The sequence below is a fragment of the Octodon degus genome, unplaced genomic scaffold (genome assembly GCF_000260255.1).
Source record: "Octodon degus isolate 3935 unplaced genomic scaffold, OctDeg1.0 scaffold00021, whole genome shotgun sequence".
Classification (NCBI taxonomy): Eukaryota; Metazoa; Chordata; class Mammalia; order Rodentia; family Octodontidae; genus Octodon; species Octodon degus.
In genome coordinates this window covers 16,102,642-16,116,467 of record NW_004524597.1, presented here as the reverse complement: position 1 = coordinate 16,116,467, position 13,826 = coordinate 16,102,642, and the positions used below count along the sequence as shown (strand labels likewise).

Genomic DNA, 13,826 nt, shown 5'->3' with positions numbered 1-13,826 from the left:
ATTGCATTAAATCTATGTAACAATTTTGAAAGTATGGCCCTTTCCACCATATTGGTTCTTCCTACTGAAGAGCAAGGGAGAAGAATGTATATTCTGATGTGGGCTAGAGCCCTGTAGGTATCTACTAAGTCCAGTCACTCTAAAGTTTGATTAGTTTCTGATGTTTCATTGTTGGTTTTTCATCTAATTGATCTATCTATGACAGTGAGGTGTTGAGGTCCCCCATTACAATTTTATTGGTTCTTACTTGATTTTTCATGTCTGTAATATTTGTTTTATGTAGTTGGGTGCACAGGTATTATTGGGTACATACATGATTGTTATCTTTTTCTCTTGGATTGTTCCCTTTACAAGGATGAAGTGACCTCCTCGGTCTCTCTGAATCAATCTTGACTTGAAAGCAACTTTGCAGTAGAATAGCTACCCCTGCTTTTTCTTGGTTCTTGTCACATGGGATATTGTTTGCTATCCTTTGACTTTCAGTCTATGAATTTCTATTTTAGTTAAAAGTGTGTCTTCTATACAGCATGTTGTTGGATCTTCCTTCTTGATCCATTCTGCCAGTCTGTTTCTTTTGATTGGTGAATTGAGGCCATTAACATTGGTGGTGGGCCTGGAGAGAGAGCTCAGAGGCATAAGCACCTACCTGGCAAGCACAAGGTCCTGAGTTCAGTGCCTGGACCCACATGCCGTACTGGCCCTGGACACGCAGGTGCACTGTGGCCAGCCCTGGAGCCCCCGGGCAGTCCTGTTATCCCAGCACTTGGGAGGTTGAGACAAGAGGATCACAACAAGTTCAGTATCAGCCTGGGGCTACAAAAGCAAGCACAAGGCCAATCCAAAATGTGTAGTTAGATGCTGTGTCAAAAAAAAAGAAGAAAAAGAAAACAAACCTTGATGGTTATAATCTGTCCCTTTGTGGCCTGGTAGCAGGTTCCCATTCAAGCCAGCGACATATTTGGTAGTGCTACTGAATTCCAGCTCTGTGCCAGGGACTCTCATGGCACAGCAGTGGTAAACCAGATGAAGGTGCTTGTGGAGTATTTGTTTCCCATCACTTTCCCAACGGGTAAGGAACAGTGGAGATCACAGGCTGTTGTAGTTTGGTATAGGACATAGTGTGTGTATAACAGATCAAAGCCCGGCATGGGGCTTTCAAATGATCAGTGTAATTGGCATCAGATTAGCTGAGGAACCTGGTAAGAAATGGCGGTGTAGGGGTGTGGATTCCACTCAGTGATTCTGAGGCAGTAGATCTACAGTTATTTTCCTCCTGTGGTTCTAATGCAAGTGGTTCATAGATCACAGTGCTAGAGTGATATCTGTGTTTCAGGAATCCATACTCAGATCTCCTCAGTTTTCCTCCGAAGTTGAGAGTGGATCATTCCCAAAGCTGCTTTTGTCCAAGAACTTTCTCTGAGTTTTCCTTTTTTTTTTTTTTTTTGGCAGAACCAAGGATTGAACTCAGGCCCTGTGCTTGCCAGGGAAGTGCTTATTCCACTGAGCCATCTCCCTGGCCCTGAATTTTCTTTTTACTGTTTAGTTTTTATTAAAAGAGTCACATTTAGAGTATTTTTAAAAATTGGGAAATTCAAAAGTATAAAAATAATTGGCATCATCCCAAAGATTACTAGATTTTAACAGCTTAATGTACTTCCTTGTAGGTCTTTTTCTGTGCTTGTATGCATATGTATGTGGTTTTTACCAAAACACCAGAGTTTGATTGTACATAGTTTTATTACCTGCTTTGAGCAGTATAATCTTTTCCATGAAAATGCATTTTCCTCACTAATGTTCAGTCTCTATTGAAGATTCCTTGGTTTTCCTGACACTTGCTTTTGGTGTGAGCAGCCCAAAGGGTCAGCCTGGAACGGTTCTCCACACCTGTAACGGTCCTGCAGCTCCTCTGAACCAGTACCGTGCAGTCAAGACTCTGCTTTTTTCCAGCGCTATTGAGTAGCTTGGCTCTCACGCTCTGCTGGCTTTAGGCCGTCTGCCCTGGCCTTTAGTGTTTAGCAGGCAGCAGTGGTGAGCGTTAATCTGCTCCCCTTCTGCCTCCTTCTCCAAGGTCATAGACATGACAGGCCGCGAGCAGAAGGTCTACTACAGCTACAGCCAGATCAGCCACAAGCACAACATGCCAGATGACGGGCTGCCTCTGCAGTCTCAGCTACCGCCCCTGCCTGGCAAAGAGGCCAAGGTCCCGGGCTTCGCTCTGCCTGAGTTGGAGCACAATCTACAGCTGCTTATTGACCTCACAGAGCAGGAGATCATCCAGAATGACCGGCAGCTGCAGTACGAGCGGGACATGGTGGTCAACCTTTCGCATGAGCTGGAGAAGATGTCTGAGGTCCTGGACCACGAGGAGCGGGTCATCTCCAACCTTAGCAAGGTGCTGGAGATGGTGGAGGAGTGTGAGCGGCGCATGCAGCCCAGCTGTGATGACCCACTCACTCTGGATGAGTGTGCGCGAGTCTTTGAAACCCTGCAGGATAAGTACTATGAGGAGTATCGGATGTCGGACCGCATGGACCTTGCAGTGGCCATTGTCTATCCACTCATGAAAGACTACTTCAAGGAGTGGGACCCCCTCAAAGTGAGCTGTGGGGGAATCTGCCTGCCTGCCTGACCTGGAGTGTGTCATTGCTTGATGGCTGTGCAGAGGGCAGAGGGCTGGCTGACTTGTAGGGTTTCTCTCTGCAGGACTGTGCCTATGGCACTGAGATCGTCTCCAAGTGGAAGAGCCTCCTGGAGAATGACCAGCTCTTATCCCATGGCGGCCAGGACCTCTCAGCAGATGCCTTTCACAGGTCCTCAGGGCAAGCTCGGCTGTCTGCTGGGGCTGGCAGGGTAGGGTGGGAGGATGCAAAGGCTGGGGACAGCTTGGCTTTATGAGCCCTCTGCTCCACCCTGGCACCCTGGGAATGTAGAGTCCTTCATTTCTCCCCTCAGCCTGAACTTGTTGAGTGTGGCCTGAGTGCTCAGTGGTGGTTGTAGCCTAGGAATACTGTCCTGGAGTTCTTGGTGCTGTGGACATGGCCGGTGGCATGGAGGGAATGAACCAACAGTGCAGGAAACAGTGGGCACAGTGGATTTGCCCTTGGCAAATAACAAGGGGTAGGATGGGAGCAGCGGCCTCTCAGAGGAGGGACTCAGCCTGTGTCCCCAGAGCATGAGAGGTGTCAGGGGAAAGCTCCTGGTGCCTGGGATGTGTCCCTTTGCTAGGGGCTGGAGCCCATGTGATCCTGAAGACTGAGCCCCAGGGGCTAACAGACAGCCACAGGAGGAGGAGGTGGCAGCAGACTGACATTTATCCAGTTAATGTGAGGCCTGGCTTGGTGGATTTCTGTTTGTAGAGATGGAGATGGTGGTGTGCTTAGTGGGCTTTCAAACCAACCAGAACAGCTACTAACCTGCCCTCTGCCTTTCTCTACAGGCTGATATGGGAGGTCTGGATGCCTTTTGTTCGAAATATTGTCACCCAGTGGCAGCCGAGAAACTGTGACCCGATGGTAGACTTTCTGGATAGCTGGGTGCACATTATCCCTGTGTGGATCTTAGATAACATACTGGACCAGCTCATCTTCCCCAAGCTACAGAAGGAGGTAAGGTGGAGTGAGGGAATCAGCTGCCCTGGCACTTGGGGAACTGGCTTAGCATTTTCTCCCTTATGATCTCATTTTTAGAATTTCTGGAATTATAGGAATTTGTCAATACAACTCTTACCCTAAAGAGAGCCAGAGCCTTTCCCCTACTCCTCCTCGAAGAAGGAATTCATTCTTTTGGTAGCATCAATGAAATCATAATTGTGCATCTCTGAGATTGAGTGTCTCTGCTTGGGAGAAATAAGTGCACAGTGCCTACAGTGCAGCGAAGCTTCCTCTTTGTGCCTGTTTCCCTCTATAAAGTGGCCGTGTGCTCCACACACAGGCAGGGCACCATGGCCTTTAGTCATATGTGGGCCTGCTCACAGGCAGCCCTTGCCCATAACTTGACAAGATGGGCTGTGTTTCCCTGCCCGCTGCCATGCAGGTGGACAGCTGGAACCCGCTGACAGACACTGTCCCCATCCACTCCTGGATCCACCCATGGCTGCCCCTCATGCGGGCACGCCTGGAGCCGCTCTACTCCCCCATCCGCAGCAAGCTGTCCAGTGCCCTGCAGAAGTGGCACCCCAGCGACTCCTCGGCCAAGCTCATCCTCCAGCCCTGGAAAGACGTCTTCACCCCTGGCTCCTGGGAGGCTTTCATGGTCAAAAACATTGTGCCCAAGCTGGGTAAGGAAGTGGGTCACACATTGCAAAACTACTGTTCATTCTTGGTGTCCTGGTCTGCAGCCAGTGGTAATGAGGTAAACTAAAGCACGGCCTTTGACTTCACAGAAATGCTTCGTAGGTGCCATTTTGGGCAGAGGCCACCTGTAAATGTAGTCAGTGCCCTTTTTACTGTTTGGCTGTGGCAGTACCTGAAAGTCTGCAGTGAGGGTCAGGCTCATGTTGCCTTTGCTTGCCCAGGTGGCCCTATCTTGGCTTCTGTTGACAGGATAGCCATTGTCTATCTGAAACCTTTTTGTCATTTCATTCTTAGGAAGTTATGTCAGGGTAGGAGAAAAAACGCTTTTTAAGAATTGCTATGTCAACAACTTAAAATTGACCTCTTAAGAGCAGGTCAAAGCTGCTCTCTGGCAGTAATTGCCATTTACTTTGCCAGGACAGAAGTCAAGCCTACGGATGGCTTCTCTTGCAGGAATGTGTCTTGGGGAGTTGGTCATTAACCCCCACCAGCAGCACATGGACGCCTTCTACTGGGTGATCGACTGGGAAGGGATGATCTCCGTCTCCAGTCTCGTGGGACTCCTTGAGAAGCACTTCTTTCCCAAGTGGCTCCAGGTGCGCTTTGCTCTGCTTGGCTTTGGGGACAGGGTGGCAGATGGGGCCGTCACTGCATTTCCTATGAAGCCTGGCTGCATGAGGGAAGGAATTCCTGCATGAGGTGGGAAGGAGCGAGTCCTGAGTGGCCTGTTGGCTGGATGTGCTATGTTCCAGCTGCTGTTCTAAGTGCTGTGTTCGTAACAGCACTTCAGACAGCTGCTTGAAGTGGGGACAGTGGTCTCTCAGCAGGGACACTTAGCTGCCAGACTCTTTGAGAGTTCCTCCAAGCCCTGCAAAGTGTTGTCACCTGCATATAGGACCAGCCTTGGGGATTGTTCTATTGGTTGGCTCTGGTGATGTAAGTGTCCCATCTATTCTTGGCAGGTGCTGTGCTCCTGGCTCAGTAACAGCCCAAATTATGAAGAGATCACCAAGTGGTACCTGGGGTGGAAGTCCATGTTTTCTGACCAGGTGCTGGCACACCCATCTGTTAAGGACAAATTTAATGAAGCCCTTGACATCATGAACAGGGCGGTGTCCTCCAACGTTGGTGAGTAGGGAGTCCCGCCTACCATGTCCTAGCCAGCGTCCTTGGTTCTAAACAAAAGACCATCTGTGTTCTGATCCCCTCTGGCTGTCCCAGTGGTGCTCACTCTTCTGTCTTCCACCGAATGCTGGCCCTGGGTTTCCGTACCTGTGACCTCATACCCACTGGCCTGGTCTGTTTGTCCCCGAGTGGACACTGACTGGGACTGGACTCCCAAGGTGTGAACCCAGCTCAGGGCCCACCTCCCTGCCTGCAGTGCTGTGGGGCTCCTGTTCTTTGGCACCTGCAGCTGCCTTGGGTCTGCTGCTTACCTGTTGGTCTGTGGTTGCCAGACTTAATCTTTGTGTAATCCAGTGCTGTCATCTCCCCAAAGGTGCTTTGACTGTTAGCCCCTTGTCTTTGGGGCACAGCTGCCCTATCAGTCACAGGTACAGACCTGGCCCGCATCCTGGTGTTGGTTCTAGTATTGTGGGCTGCCGCCTCTCACTGCCCTCCCTCCCGTCTCTCAGGTGCCTACATGCAGCCAGGGGCGCGGGAGAACATTGCCTACCTCACCCACACAGAGCGGAGGAAGGACTTCCAGTATGAGGCCATGCAGGAGCGACGGGAAGCTGAGAACATGGCCCAGAGGGGCATTGGTGCGGCTGCCAGCTCAGTGCCCATGAACTTTAAGGACCTCATTGAGACCAAGGCCGAGGAGCACAACATTGTTTTCATGCCGGTCATTGGCAAGCGGCATGAGGGGAAGCAGTTGTACACCTTCGGCCGCATCGTGATCTACATTGACCGGGGGGTGGTGTTTGTGCAGGGCGAGAAGACCTGGGTGCCCACCTCCCTCCAGAGCCTGATTGACATGGCCAAGTAGCTGTGGCAGGCCTGTAGCAGGCTGTGGACTTGTTCGCGACAAGGATGAATATGAATAAATACTTTTAAATCATCTTTGCAAACCTCACTTCTCTACTGAGGCTCGAGCACTAGGGATGTGGTCTAGGGCTTGTCTAGCTCTACATTTCTGTTGCTGGGACCTAACATCTAACACCAGCACTTAGGAGGAGGACAGCTTTAATTGGCCAGAAGTCTCACAAGCCTGTGCATTGCTGGTGGCAGGAGAGAAACACAGCAGAGGGCGTAGTGGAGCAGACGTGCTCAGGCCTTCAAGAGATCGTCCCTAGGGGCAAGGCCCTAGCAGCTGGCCCCACTCAGCTCACATCTGTGGGCAGTCCTAAAGCACAGTGCCCTGTGACCCAGTCACCTCCCAGGCGCCCCTCCTCAGGTGGCAGAGCACTTGCGCAACATGCGTAGGCCTTTGGAACCACCCCCACTGTCACACAGTCATGGGGAGATACTCTACACTAGACCATGCCAGCAGGGAGGGTGTAAAAATGCTATTTTAGAAGTCTGTCCATCTTTATATTATAGAGTCCTTAACACAGCATGTTGTCCTAGGACCTGCTGTCTCCCCACTTCTCATCTCTGGCATCTGGCCCCCTGCCAAGGGCTCCCCCGCATCCCCCGGCAGCAGCCTTTCTGTCCAGCTGCGGCAGCTTCCACACAAGGCTGTGCTGAGTGTCTCATGGTGGGTTCACGGTCAGGGGATCTGTCCTCCTGATGATCTCAAGGTCCTCACAGCCCTGGTAATCAGGCTCTTCTCGAAATGTCCACAGATCCCTGGGGAGCTGCTCCAGCTTTTGTGTGGGGAACCAGTGGACAGAGGTGTCGTTAAATGTGTCCGTGTACTCTGGAGTCTGAGGAAACTCCACCTCCTCCAGTCCGTCCAAAATCTGGGGAGGAAAATCCAAATTTAAAGACTACTTGGTCACAGTAACCCTCACACTTCTAGCTTAAATTTTCACTTAACTTACCACCCTATTGTCCTTTTGGGAAAACACGAGTATTTTTTACTTAAATATGTTCATGTAGTGAGTTGGAAGTCCTCAAGGCAGTGGATATGTTGACTATGATACTGAGAATTTAGAAGAAATTAGGAACAAAACTAAGATGCACGAAAATGCTCAAGCTTTCTGGAGCAAAGATCCATAGAAGGGGCTGGCAAGATAGCTCAGTGGACTAAGTGCCTGCTTAGGCAAGCACAGGGACTGGGGTTTGATCCCTGGCACAAGCAGCACTGGCCCTACCCCAGGTGCACTGAGCCAGCCACTGACACTGGGCATGGCGGCACACACCTGTAATCCCAGGGCTGGGGAGGCTGAAACTTGAGACTATGAGTCTGAGCTGCGTAGAGACCCTGTACAACATACATTTAAAAAAAAAAAAAAAATCCATGAGCATGCTCTCTGACAGCACTACTGCCTCTGTCACTGGCCTCCAGTGCCCTCTACTACATACACAAGCACACTTCCTCATGGTGCAGGAGAAATGGCATGACTCACTGCCTCCCTCCCTCCATACCTCCCTCCCTCAGGAAAATACCTTTGCAATGTAGGGATAATTTTTCTGCAGAATTCTTGCTAACAACCTAGAAGGTAAAAGCAAAAGTAAAAAGTGTGAATGCTTTCATTTAGCTTAAACACAAAAAAGCAGAATGACTTAAAGAGGGATGCAGAGCACATGATCAGCTAGGAGAACACGTGAATACCTAGCATCTGTATTCCTGTTACCAGCAGAGAGATGCTACGAACAGACACCTGAACACCGTGCAACAGAAGGGGTGCTTGGACCTATGGGCAGAGGAATCGAACCACTTTTCAAAAATATTTGTGAAGGCTCCTTCACTTGCTTCACAGTCTGACTAAGGGTCTGATATCCATTTTTAACTGTTGGTTCAAGTCCTTACAGAACACCATCTCCATGTCCAGAACGGTCATGGAAATCTGTTTGTGGGTCAGAAAACGTGGCATGGGCTTCACGTCCGGGCCTGACTGAATCCCAGCATCTGGAGGCTCACCTCTCCTCAAGGCCTTTGAAACTGTTCCCGACGATGACCACCTTGGACAGGGCATCTGCTGACCAGTTGCTCCACAGAAGGTTGTTGTACAAGGCTGTCCCGCAGTGCAGCATGTAGAAGATAGTGAGCTCCCCACAGACGCTCCGCTTGCCTTCCTGGGGAGTGGAAGGGACAGAGTAGTGCCCACAAATCATACAGAAATGTGGGTGACTGGCCAAGAGGAGTGGAACAGCAAGTGATGACTAAGCATGACTGGAATATCCATGGTGAAGGCCACACGGGATAAAGTCAGGAAATTGTGACATCCAGAAAGAATTTACTCAGTGTAACAAACCGGCCACATGAACACAGAGAGCTCTGGACTAACGAAGGTCTGTGACAGGCCAGGATGGATGGCAATCGTCACTGTCGCCATGTACTGTGTTCAGGAATCCTCCATGCTTCCTGTGTCACTTTCAGATTCCCATCATATCTGAGGCCCTTCCGATGTCCCTGAGAAGACATGAGGTCTCTTTTCTGGGACTCACTGCTCTTCACCATACTCCCTGTCAAGAACACAGGCCCGGTCTACCTCTGAAAACTATATTCAGAGGTGTCTGCTCATACTGGTGTCAGCCCTGTGCCTAGAAAATGAGTTTTTTCAAAGGAAATGTCAAACCTCAGCTCTTCATGGGTGGAGGGAAGGCAGTGCATTTGCAGTTCACAGCCAGGTGCTGGTGGGACTGGGCTCAGGATCACAGAACGCAGAGAAGAGGCCCCGACCCTTTACTGCTGCCCCCAGACAGGCACGTTCCAGCCACAAGCTTGGGTCATGGCACCCAGACCTTGTGCCTTCTCGGTTTTCTTTTTTTTTTCAAAGTTTTATTGATAAACAGATAGCAATGAGACAGTTTCAAATCAAATCGGAAGTACAGTTTCAACAAATAATACACTGCATATATTCTTAGTGGTTAATTGCTGTACAAGATGCGAACTTGTGATCCTATTTACGAACACCATTAGAACAAATCATTCTATTCATTAAGAGAATGCAACTATATATCTATCCCAACCTCTTTGAATACACAGATACAAAATGGACATTCAATTGTTAGTAATTTAATATGCTTTTTTTTTTTTTTTTTTTTTGTGGAACCGGGGATTGAACTCAGACCCTTGCACTTGCTAGGGAAGCACTTATCCACTGAGCCATCTCCCCGGCCCCTCGGTTTTCAAATAGCAGCAGCAAATGCCAATTAGCATCATTCCTGGACAAAGAACCCTTGCAGGAATTCTGCCAATTTACATGTTCAAGTTCATACTATTTGTATAATTTTAAGTTTTTCTGATGGGCACAGCATGAACCAAAATGAAGATGACCGACTAGTCAAAGTTTACAGACACTAGGAAAGCAAGAGAGCAGAGAGGAATGAAAGAAACATGCCCATAGGCAGAGCCCGTGTTGGTCTGGTGAAGATCTACACAGTGTGCCCCATGGTTCCCCTAAGTTCCTTACCTCATTCTCACTGAGAACCGTCACGCCAAGGGTGTTAAGGACCGCAATTTCCAGTGGGCTGAACAAAGGGTCATAGACCCAACAGTGACTTCTAGGAGTCTAGAGGGGAAGAACGAGTCATTTCACTGCAATCATCCACATGCTCGCTATGTGCAAGACCAGGGGAGGGGAGATGTAGGTGGGGCCAGAACGTACCTGGCACTTGTCCAGGAAGAGCAGCAGAAATGCTAGCTGGACTCTCGCTGTGATGCAGGTGGCGAAGTTCCCAATGCCATAACACACGCATTTCACACAGCAGGCTCCCGTGTCCAGGGTTTCTCCTGGCCTGGAGGCCTGAGCCACATCGGACTCACTTAGTGGTGAGTCAAGGTGCAGGTCTCCAAAGGCTTCCAACGGCGTCCGCACGGGAGGCTTCTGCTGTGCCAGCTGCTCTGTAAGGCATCGGCTGACAGTTTCTGAAACAGCAGTCCCCAAAGGCAGTCAGAGGGCACGGTTTGCCCAAGAGCCTATCCAGCATGAAGGCCTGGGGAGGGGAGCAGGGCCGTAAGGGCTTCAACTCCTTCAACTCCTGCAGCCACTTCCATCACCATCTGAGAGGCTGACCCAGGCACTCGGTTCCTAGGGCCCAAACCCAGAGAGGATGTTTCAATAAACGTGGCCTTCATTTGTGGACGGTTTTCATCGAAAACTATGTAGAAGATCAAGACAGGAAAGATTATTTGAAAAACTGGCTCTTTAGGTCCTTGTTGATAAAAGAATTGGCAAAAGCTTTCCTGAGAAGAGCTTAACAATGCAAATCGAGTTGGTTATCCTTTACTAAACAACCCTACTTCTGTGCATATGTTATCCTACTGAATCATACTAAACTTGGTAAAAGCTTTATATATAAAGTTGCTCATTGGGCTGGCCAGATAGCTCCGTGGATTAAAGCGCCTGCTTAGGCACAGTGCAGGGGCTGGTGTTCGATCCCCGGCGTGATAGGCAGATCACCATGAGTCCAATCGACAGTGAGACCCTATAGATCCTGTACTAAATACAAAAAAAAAGTTGCTCATTGTAAAGTTGTATGGAATAACTAACACAAAAGAAAAATACTTGCCTTGAATAGAAAGGATAACTGTGGTACACTCACTCCACACATAAATTTTATGTCGCTATACATGACATTTACAAAGAGATTATAACTCTCTGGGAAAAAGTACACAGTCATGTCAAGAGAAAAAAGCATAGGATGCCACAAATTCTGCAACGATGACAGAGACAGCTAATGTCTATCGTCTTCTCTGTAGTAAGCAAGCACTGTGCTAAGCAGGCACCTACATAATCTCATTTAATTCTCAAAACTATATTCCTGGGTATGTACATGGCCATCTCGTTTCTCAGGTAAAGAAACTGAGGGCTGGCTAGAGTTAAGTGCCCAAGGACATACAGTCCTAAGGGAGAAGCCAGAACTCAAACCCAGCAAGAGCACTGCTCTGGGAAGGGACATTCTTTGTCCACAGTGAGGCTCCCCTCCCACCTCCCAGCCCTCCCTGGGGGTACTTACCTAGCGCTGAGCTCCAGAAAGCAGAGACTAGCAGATCGTTCCTGCTGAGAAGAAGGCACAGTCATCTCTCAGCCCTTCAGCACCACCCCAGCCGGACCTTTCTGCCTGACCCTGAGGCAGTGCCCGGAGGACGCAGTGCCCTCCACCCACAGCCCATTCTTTCTGCATGTGAAGAGGTGCGCACACTGGCAGGTCCAGAGTGAGTGTGTGCACAGCTGGGGTCAGAGGGGACAGGAGAGGCGGCTCCCTCGTGGAGGCCCTGGATTCTGGCCCACAACCAAGTCTGGCCGAGCTATGGCCCCTTGGCCTTGCTGGGCTTTAGTCTCTTCATCTCTAGAATGGGGATGAGAATCACATCTACCACAGAGGGTCACATTCTTAGGACAGTGTTACACACATACACGAGGTTATAATAAAATGCCTGTGTTACTAAAGTAACCTAAGGGAAAAGTGAAAGGGCGGAGGAGCGTCTAGCCTTTCCCTAGCCAATCAACTGCTTTCCCCAAGCCAGGAGCTAAGCAAAGTCAAATATGCTAAAGTTTAGATCTAAAATTGCACCCCTCCCCCACGTCGGATGTTCATCAGCAGGGCTTCTGGAGGGTGATGGGATAGCGGCGGTGGGGGCTGCACTCACTGATGTCAGTCCACTGCCGATTTCACAGCTGACTGTGCTGCTGGAGTAGGGCCTGGACTGGAGGGTCTGCACTAGCGCGGTCTCCTCCCCTGGCTGCCGTGATGTGAGCAGCCTTTCTCTACCATCTCCTTCTGCCACACTGTTTCTGCTTTTCAGCCAGGGACTGAAGTCACTGATGCCATGAGCCATAATGAACATCTCCATGAGGTTGCGGGTGTTGGGTAATTTGTCCCAGCAACAGGAAACAGGACAATACAGGGAGCCAGAGAGGAATCGGTGGTAAAACGGTCTTTCTCAAGGCTGCCCACTGGGGGCAAAGGAGGGCTGAGGAGAGCTCTAGTGTACAGGAGTGTGCTTTCTAAGCTGGTAGGTCTGCACAGATCAGCAGAGTGCCTGGTTCTTCAACTGCGCGAGGCACAGAATGGAAACCAAACCATACTTAGGGGTGATGGGAGAAACAGGAAGCTTCCCGGGGGCGCTGCAGAAGCGGAGGAAAGAATCACAATGTCTTTCCTGAGGGAAAGAGCCTCAGGAGTTCTCCAAATCCCCAGACACATGCACTCTCATTTATATCCGAAGCTTTTGTTTTGTCTGCAGTACTGGGGATTGAACCTAGGGCGTTGTGCGTGATAGCAAGCACTGTACGGTTGAGCTATACCTCAGACCTTTGTATTCACTTTCATTTTGGCACAGGGTCTCGCTAAGTTGCTGAGGCTGGCCCTGAACTCTCAGCCATGCTGTCTCAGCACGCACAGGCCTGCACACATCTTACAAAGAATGGCTGCTGATCCCCCCACCCCCAACCGGCTGCTCAACAATTTCTTCCTATTCAGAGGGAACCTCTGTCATCACTACCTCCTGATCCTAAGTCTAGGAAAAAGGAGGCCATAAAATTAGTCTAATCTTTCCCCCTTGTGCTGGTTCTCCTGAGGCTCATCTGAAGTAGGGCTAACTGCAGTTATTCCTTGGGCCCTAGCAGGACTGACACTAAAAAGTATTACCCTCAATGACAGTCAGGAACATTTACCAAGTCCTTCCTGTCTGGGTATTGTCTGTGTACCTTCCAGGGGATGGGGCGAGGTATGGGGTCACCTGGGTGGCAAAGAGTCCAAAGAGCGGCAAGATGTAAGCAAAAGTTTTGGAGTCACCCAGACTTAGGTTTGAAATCCGGTTCCACACACTTATTGTCTACGGCTCGTTGGGCTGCCGGGCTGCTAGCGTGGCCGTGATGCTCAACGCTGACAAAGCGTGCAGAATGCTTAAGGTAGGCACATGGCAGCCGGGTCGATAAGTGCACGACGATAATGGTGACAATCACGGGTGTTTGTTGCCTTCTCTCACTAAACATATAAGAGCTAACATTGGACATGGTATTAATAGCAAAACCTAGTCCACCTCTTATCATGTGCTGGGAAATAGTTTATATTTACTAAATCAATGTTCTTCAAAGCACCATAGGTGACATCTTCACCCCCGCCTCATAATTAGAAAATGCAGACACATCGGTCTGCAAGACGCTCATTATCTCCCGGAAAAGGTTTTAGCACATCCCATTTTACAGATGGGGAGACTGAGGCTTAGAAGAGCGGCCCATTAGCGAGAAGACGGGACCCCGCACTCACTCGGCCTCCTGGAGGCGACGAAGCACGACTTTGGTGTCGGCCTCGAGCTCTGTCTCACGGCCTCTCGCCTCGTTTTCCTTCCGCCGTAACCGCCGCGTAGCAGAGCGTCTCCGCGGCGCAGCCGACTGCCAGAGTTCCGGGGATGCCTCGGCAGCTGCCGCCATGGCTCCGTGACGTCACGCCGCGCGGTGCCTCGTTTGCGTCATC

General features: G+C 50.0%; 2 protein-coding genes across 4 annotated transcripts in view; one reads left to right on the top strand and one right to left on the bottom strand.

Annotated features, from left to right (window-relative positions):
* The window catches only part of Tfip11 (tuftelin interacting protein 11), a 16,672-nt gene extending 10,318 nt beyond the window's left edge, over nucleotides 1-6,354 (top strand). For both annotated transcript variants that reach the window (XM_004628023.2, XM_023711540.1), the window contains exons 7-13: nucleotides 2,069-2,596; nucleotides 2,704-2,810; nucleotides 3,437-3,605; nucleotides 4,033-4,276; nucleotides 4,746-4,888; nucleotides 5,255-5,420; nucleotides 5,927-6,354. In XM_004628023.2, coding sequence (XP_004628080.1) covers nucleotides 2,069-2,596; nucleotides 2,704-2,810; nucleotides 3,437-3,605; nucleotides 4,033-4,276; nucleotides 4,746-4,888; nucleotides 5,255-5,420; nucleotides 5,927-6,282 — 1,713 coding nt within the window. In that variant the 3' untranslated portion in view covers nucleotides 6,283-6,354. The remainder of the gene's footprint in view (nucleotides 1-2,068; nucleotides 2,597-2,703; nucleotides 2,811-3,436; nucleotides 3,606-4,032; nucleotides 4,277-4,745; nucleotides 4,889-5,254; nucleotides 5,421-5,926) is intronic.
* An 82-nt stretch (nucleotides 6,355-6,436) lies between these two features.
* Srrd (SRR1 domain containing) lies at nucleotides 6,437-13,792 on the bottom strand. 2 transcript variants are annotated; one of them, XM_023711541.1, is made up of 7 exons: nucleotides 13,620-13,792; nucleotides 11,364-11,407; nucleotides 10,013-10,272; nucleotides 9,818-9,916; nucleotides 8,323-8,477; nucleotides 7,848-7,893; nucleotides 6,437-7,198 (listed from the first exon to the last, which is right to left on the bottom strand). In XM_023711541.1, the coding sequence occupies exons 1-7, from the start codon at nucleotides 13,781-13,783 to the stop codon at nucleotides 6,989-6,991; spliced, it is 978 nt and encodes a 325-aa protein (XP_023567309.1). In that variant the 5' UTR covers nucleotides 13,784-13,792; the 3' UTR covers nucleotides 6,437-6,988. The 2 variants fall into 2 exon arrangements, with proteins under 2 accessions (XP_023567309.1, XP_004628226.1); XM_004628169.2 differs by having other exon boundaries at nucleotides 11,364-11,404.
* Nucleotides 13,793-13,826: the final 34 nt, after the last annotated feature.

What these genes read in the sequence shown, in the direction of transcription:
- Srrd (XM_023711541.1), bottom strand. Translation starts at nt 13,783, where the DNA reads ATGGCGGCAGCTGCCGAGGCATCCCCGGAACTCTGGCAGTCGGCTGCG. An exon ending in TTTCTGGAGCTCAGCGCTAG is followed by an intron (nt 10,273 to 11,363) that starts GTAAGTACCCCC and finishes CTGCTGTTTCAG; the next exon opens with AAACTGTCAGCCGATGCCTT. An exon ending in ATTATCCCTACATTGCAAAG is followed by an intron (nt 7,199 to 7,847) that starts GTATTTTCCTGA and finishes TTTCCTCCCCAG; the next exon opens with ATTTTGGACGGACTGGAGGA.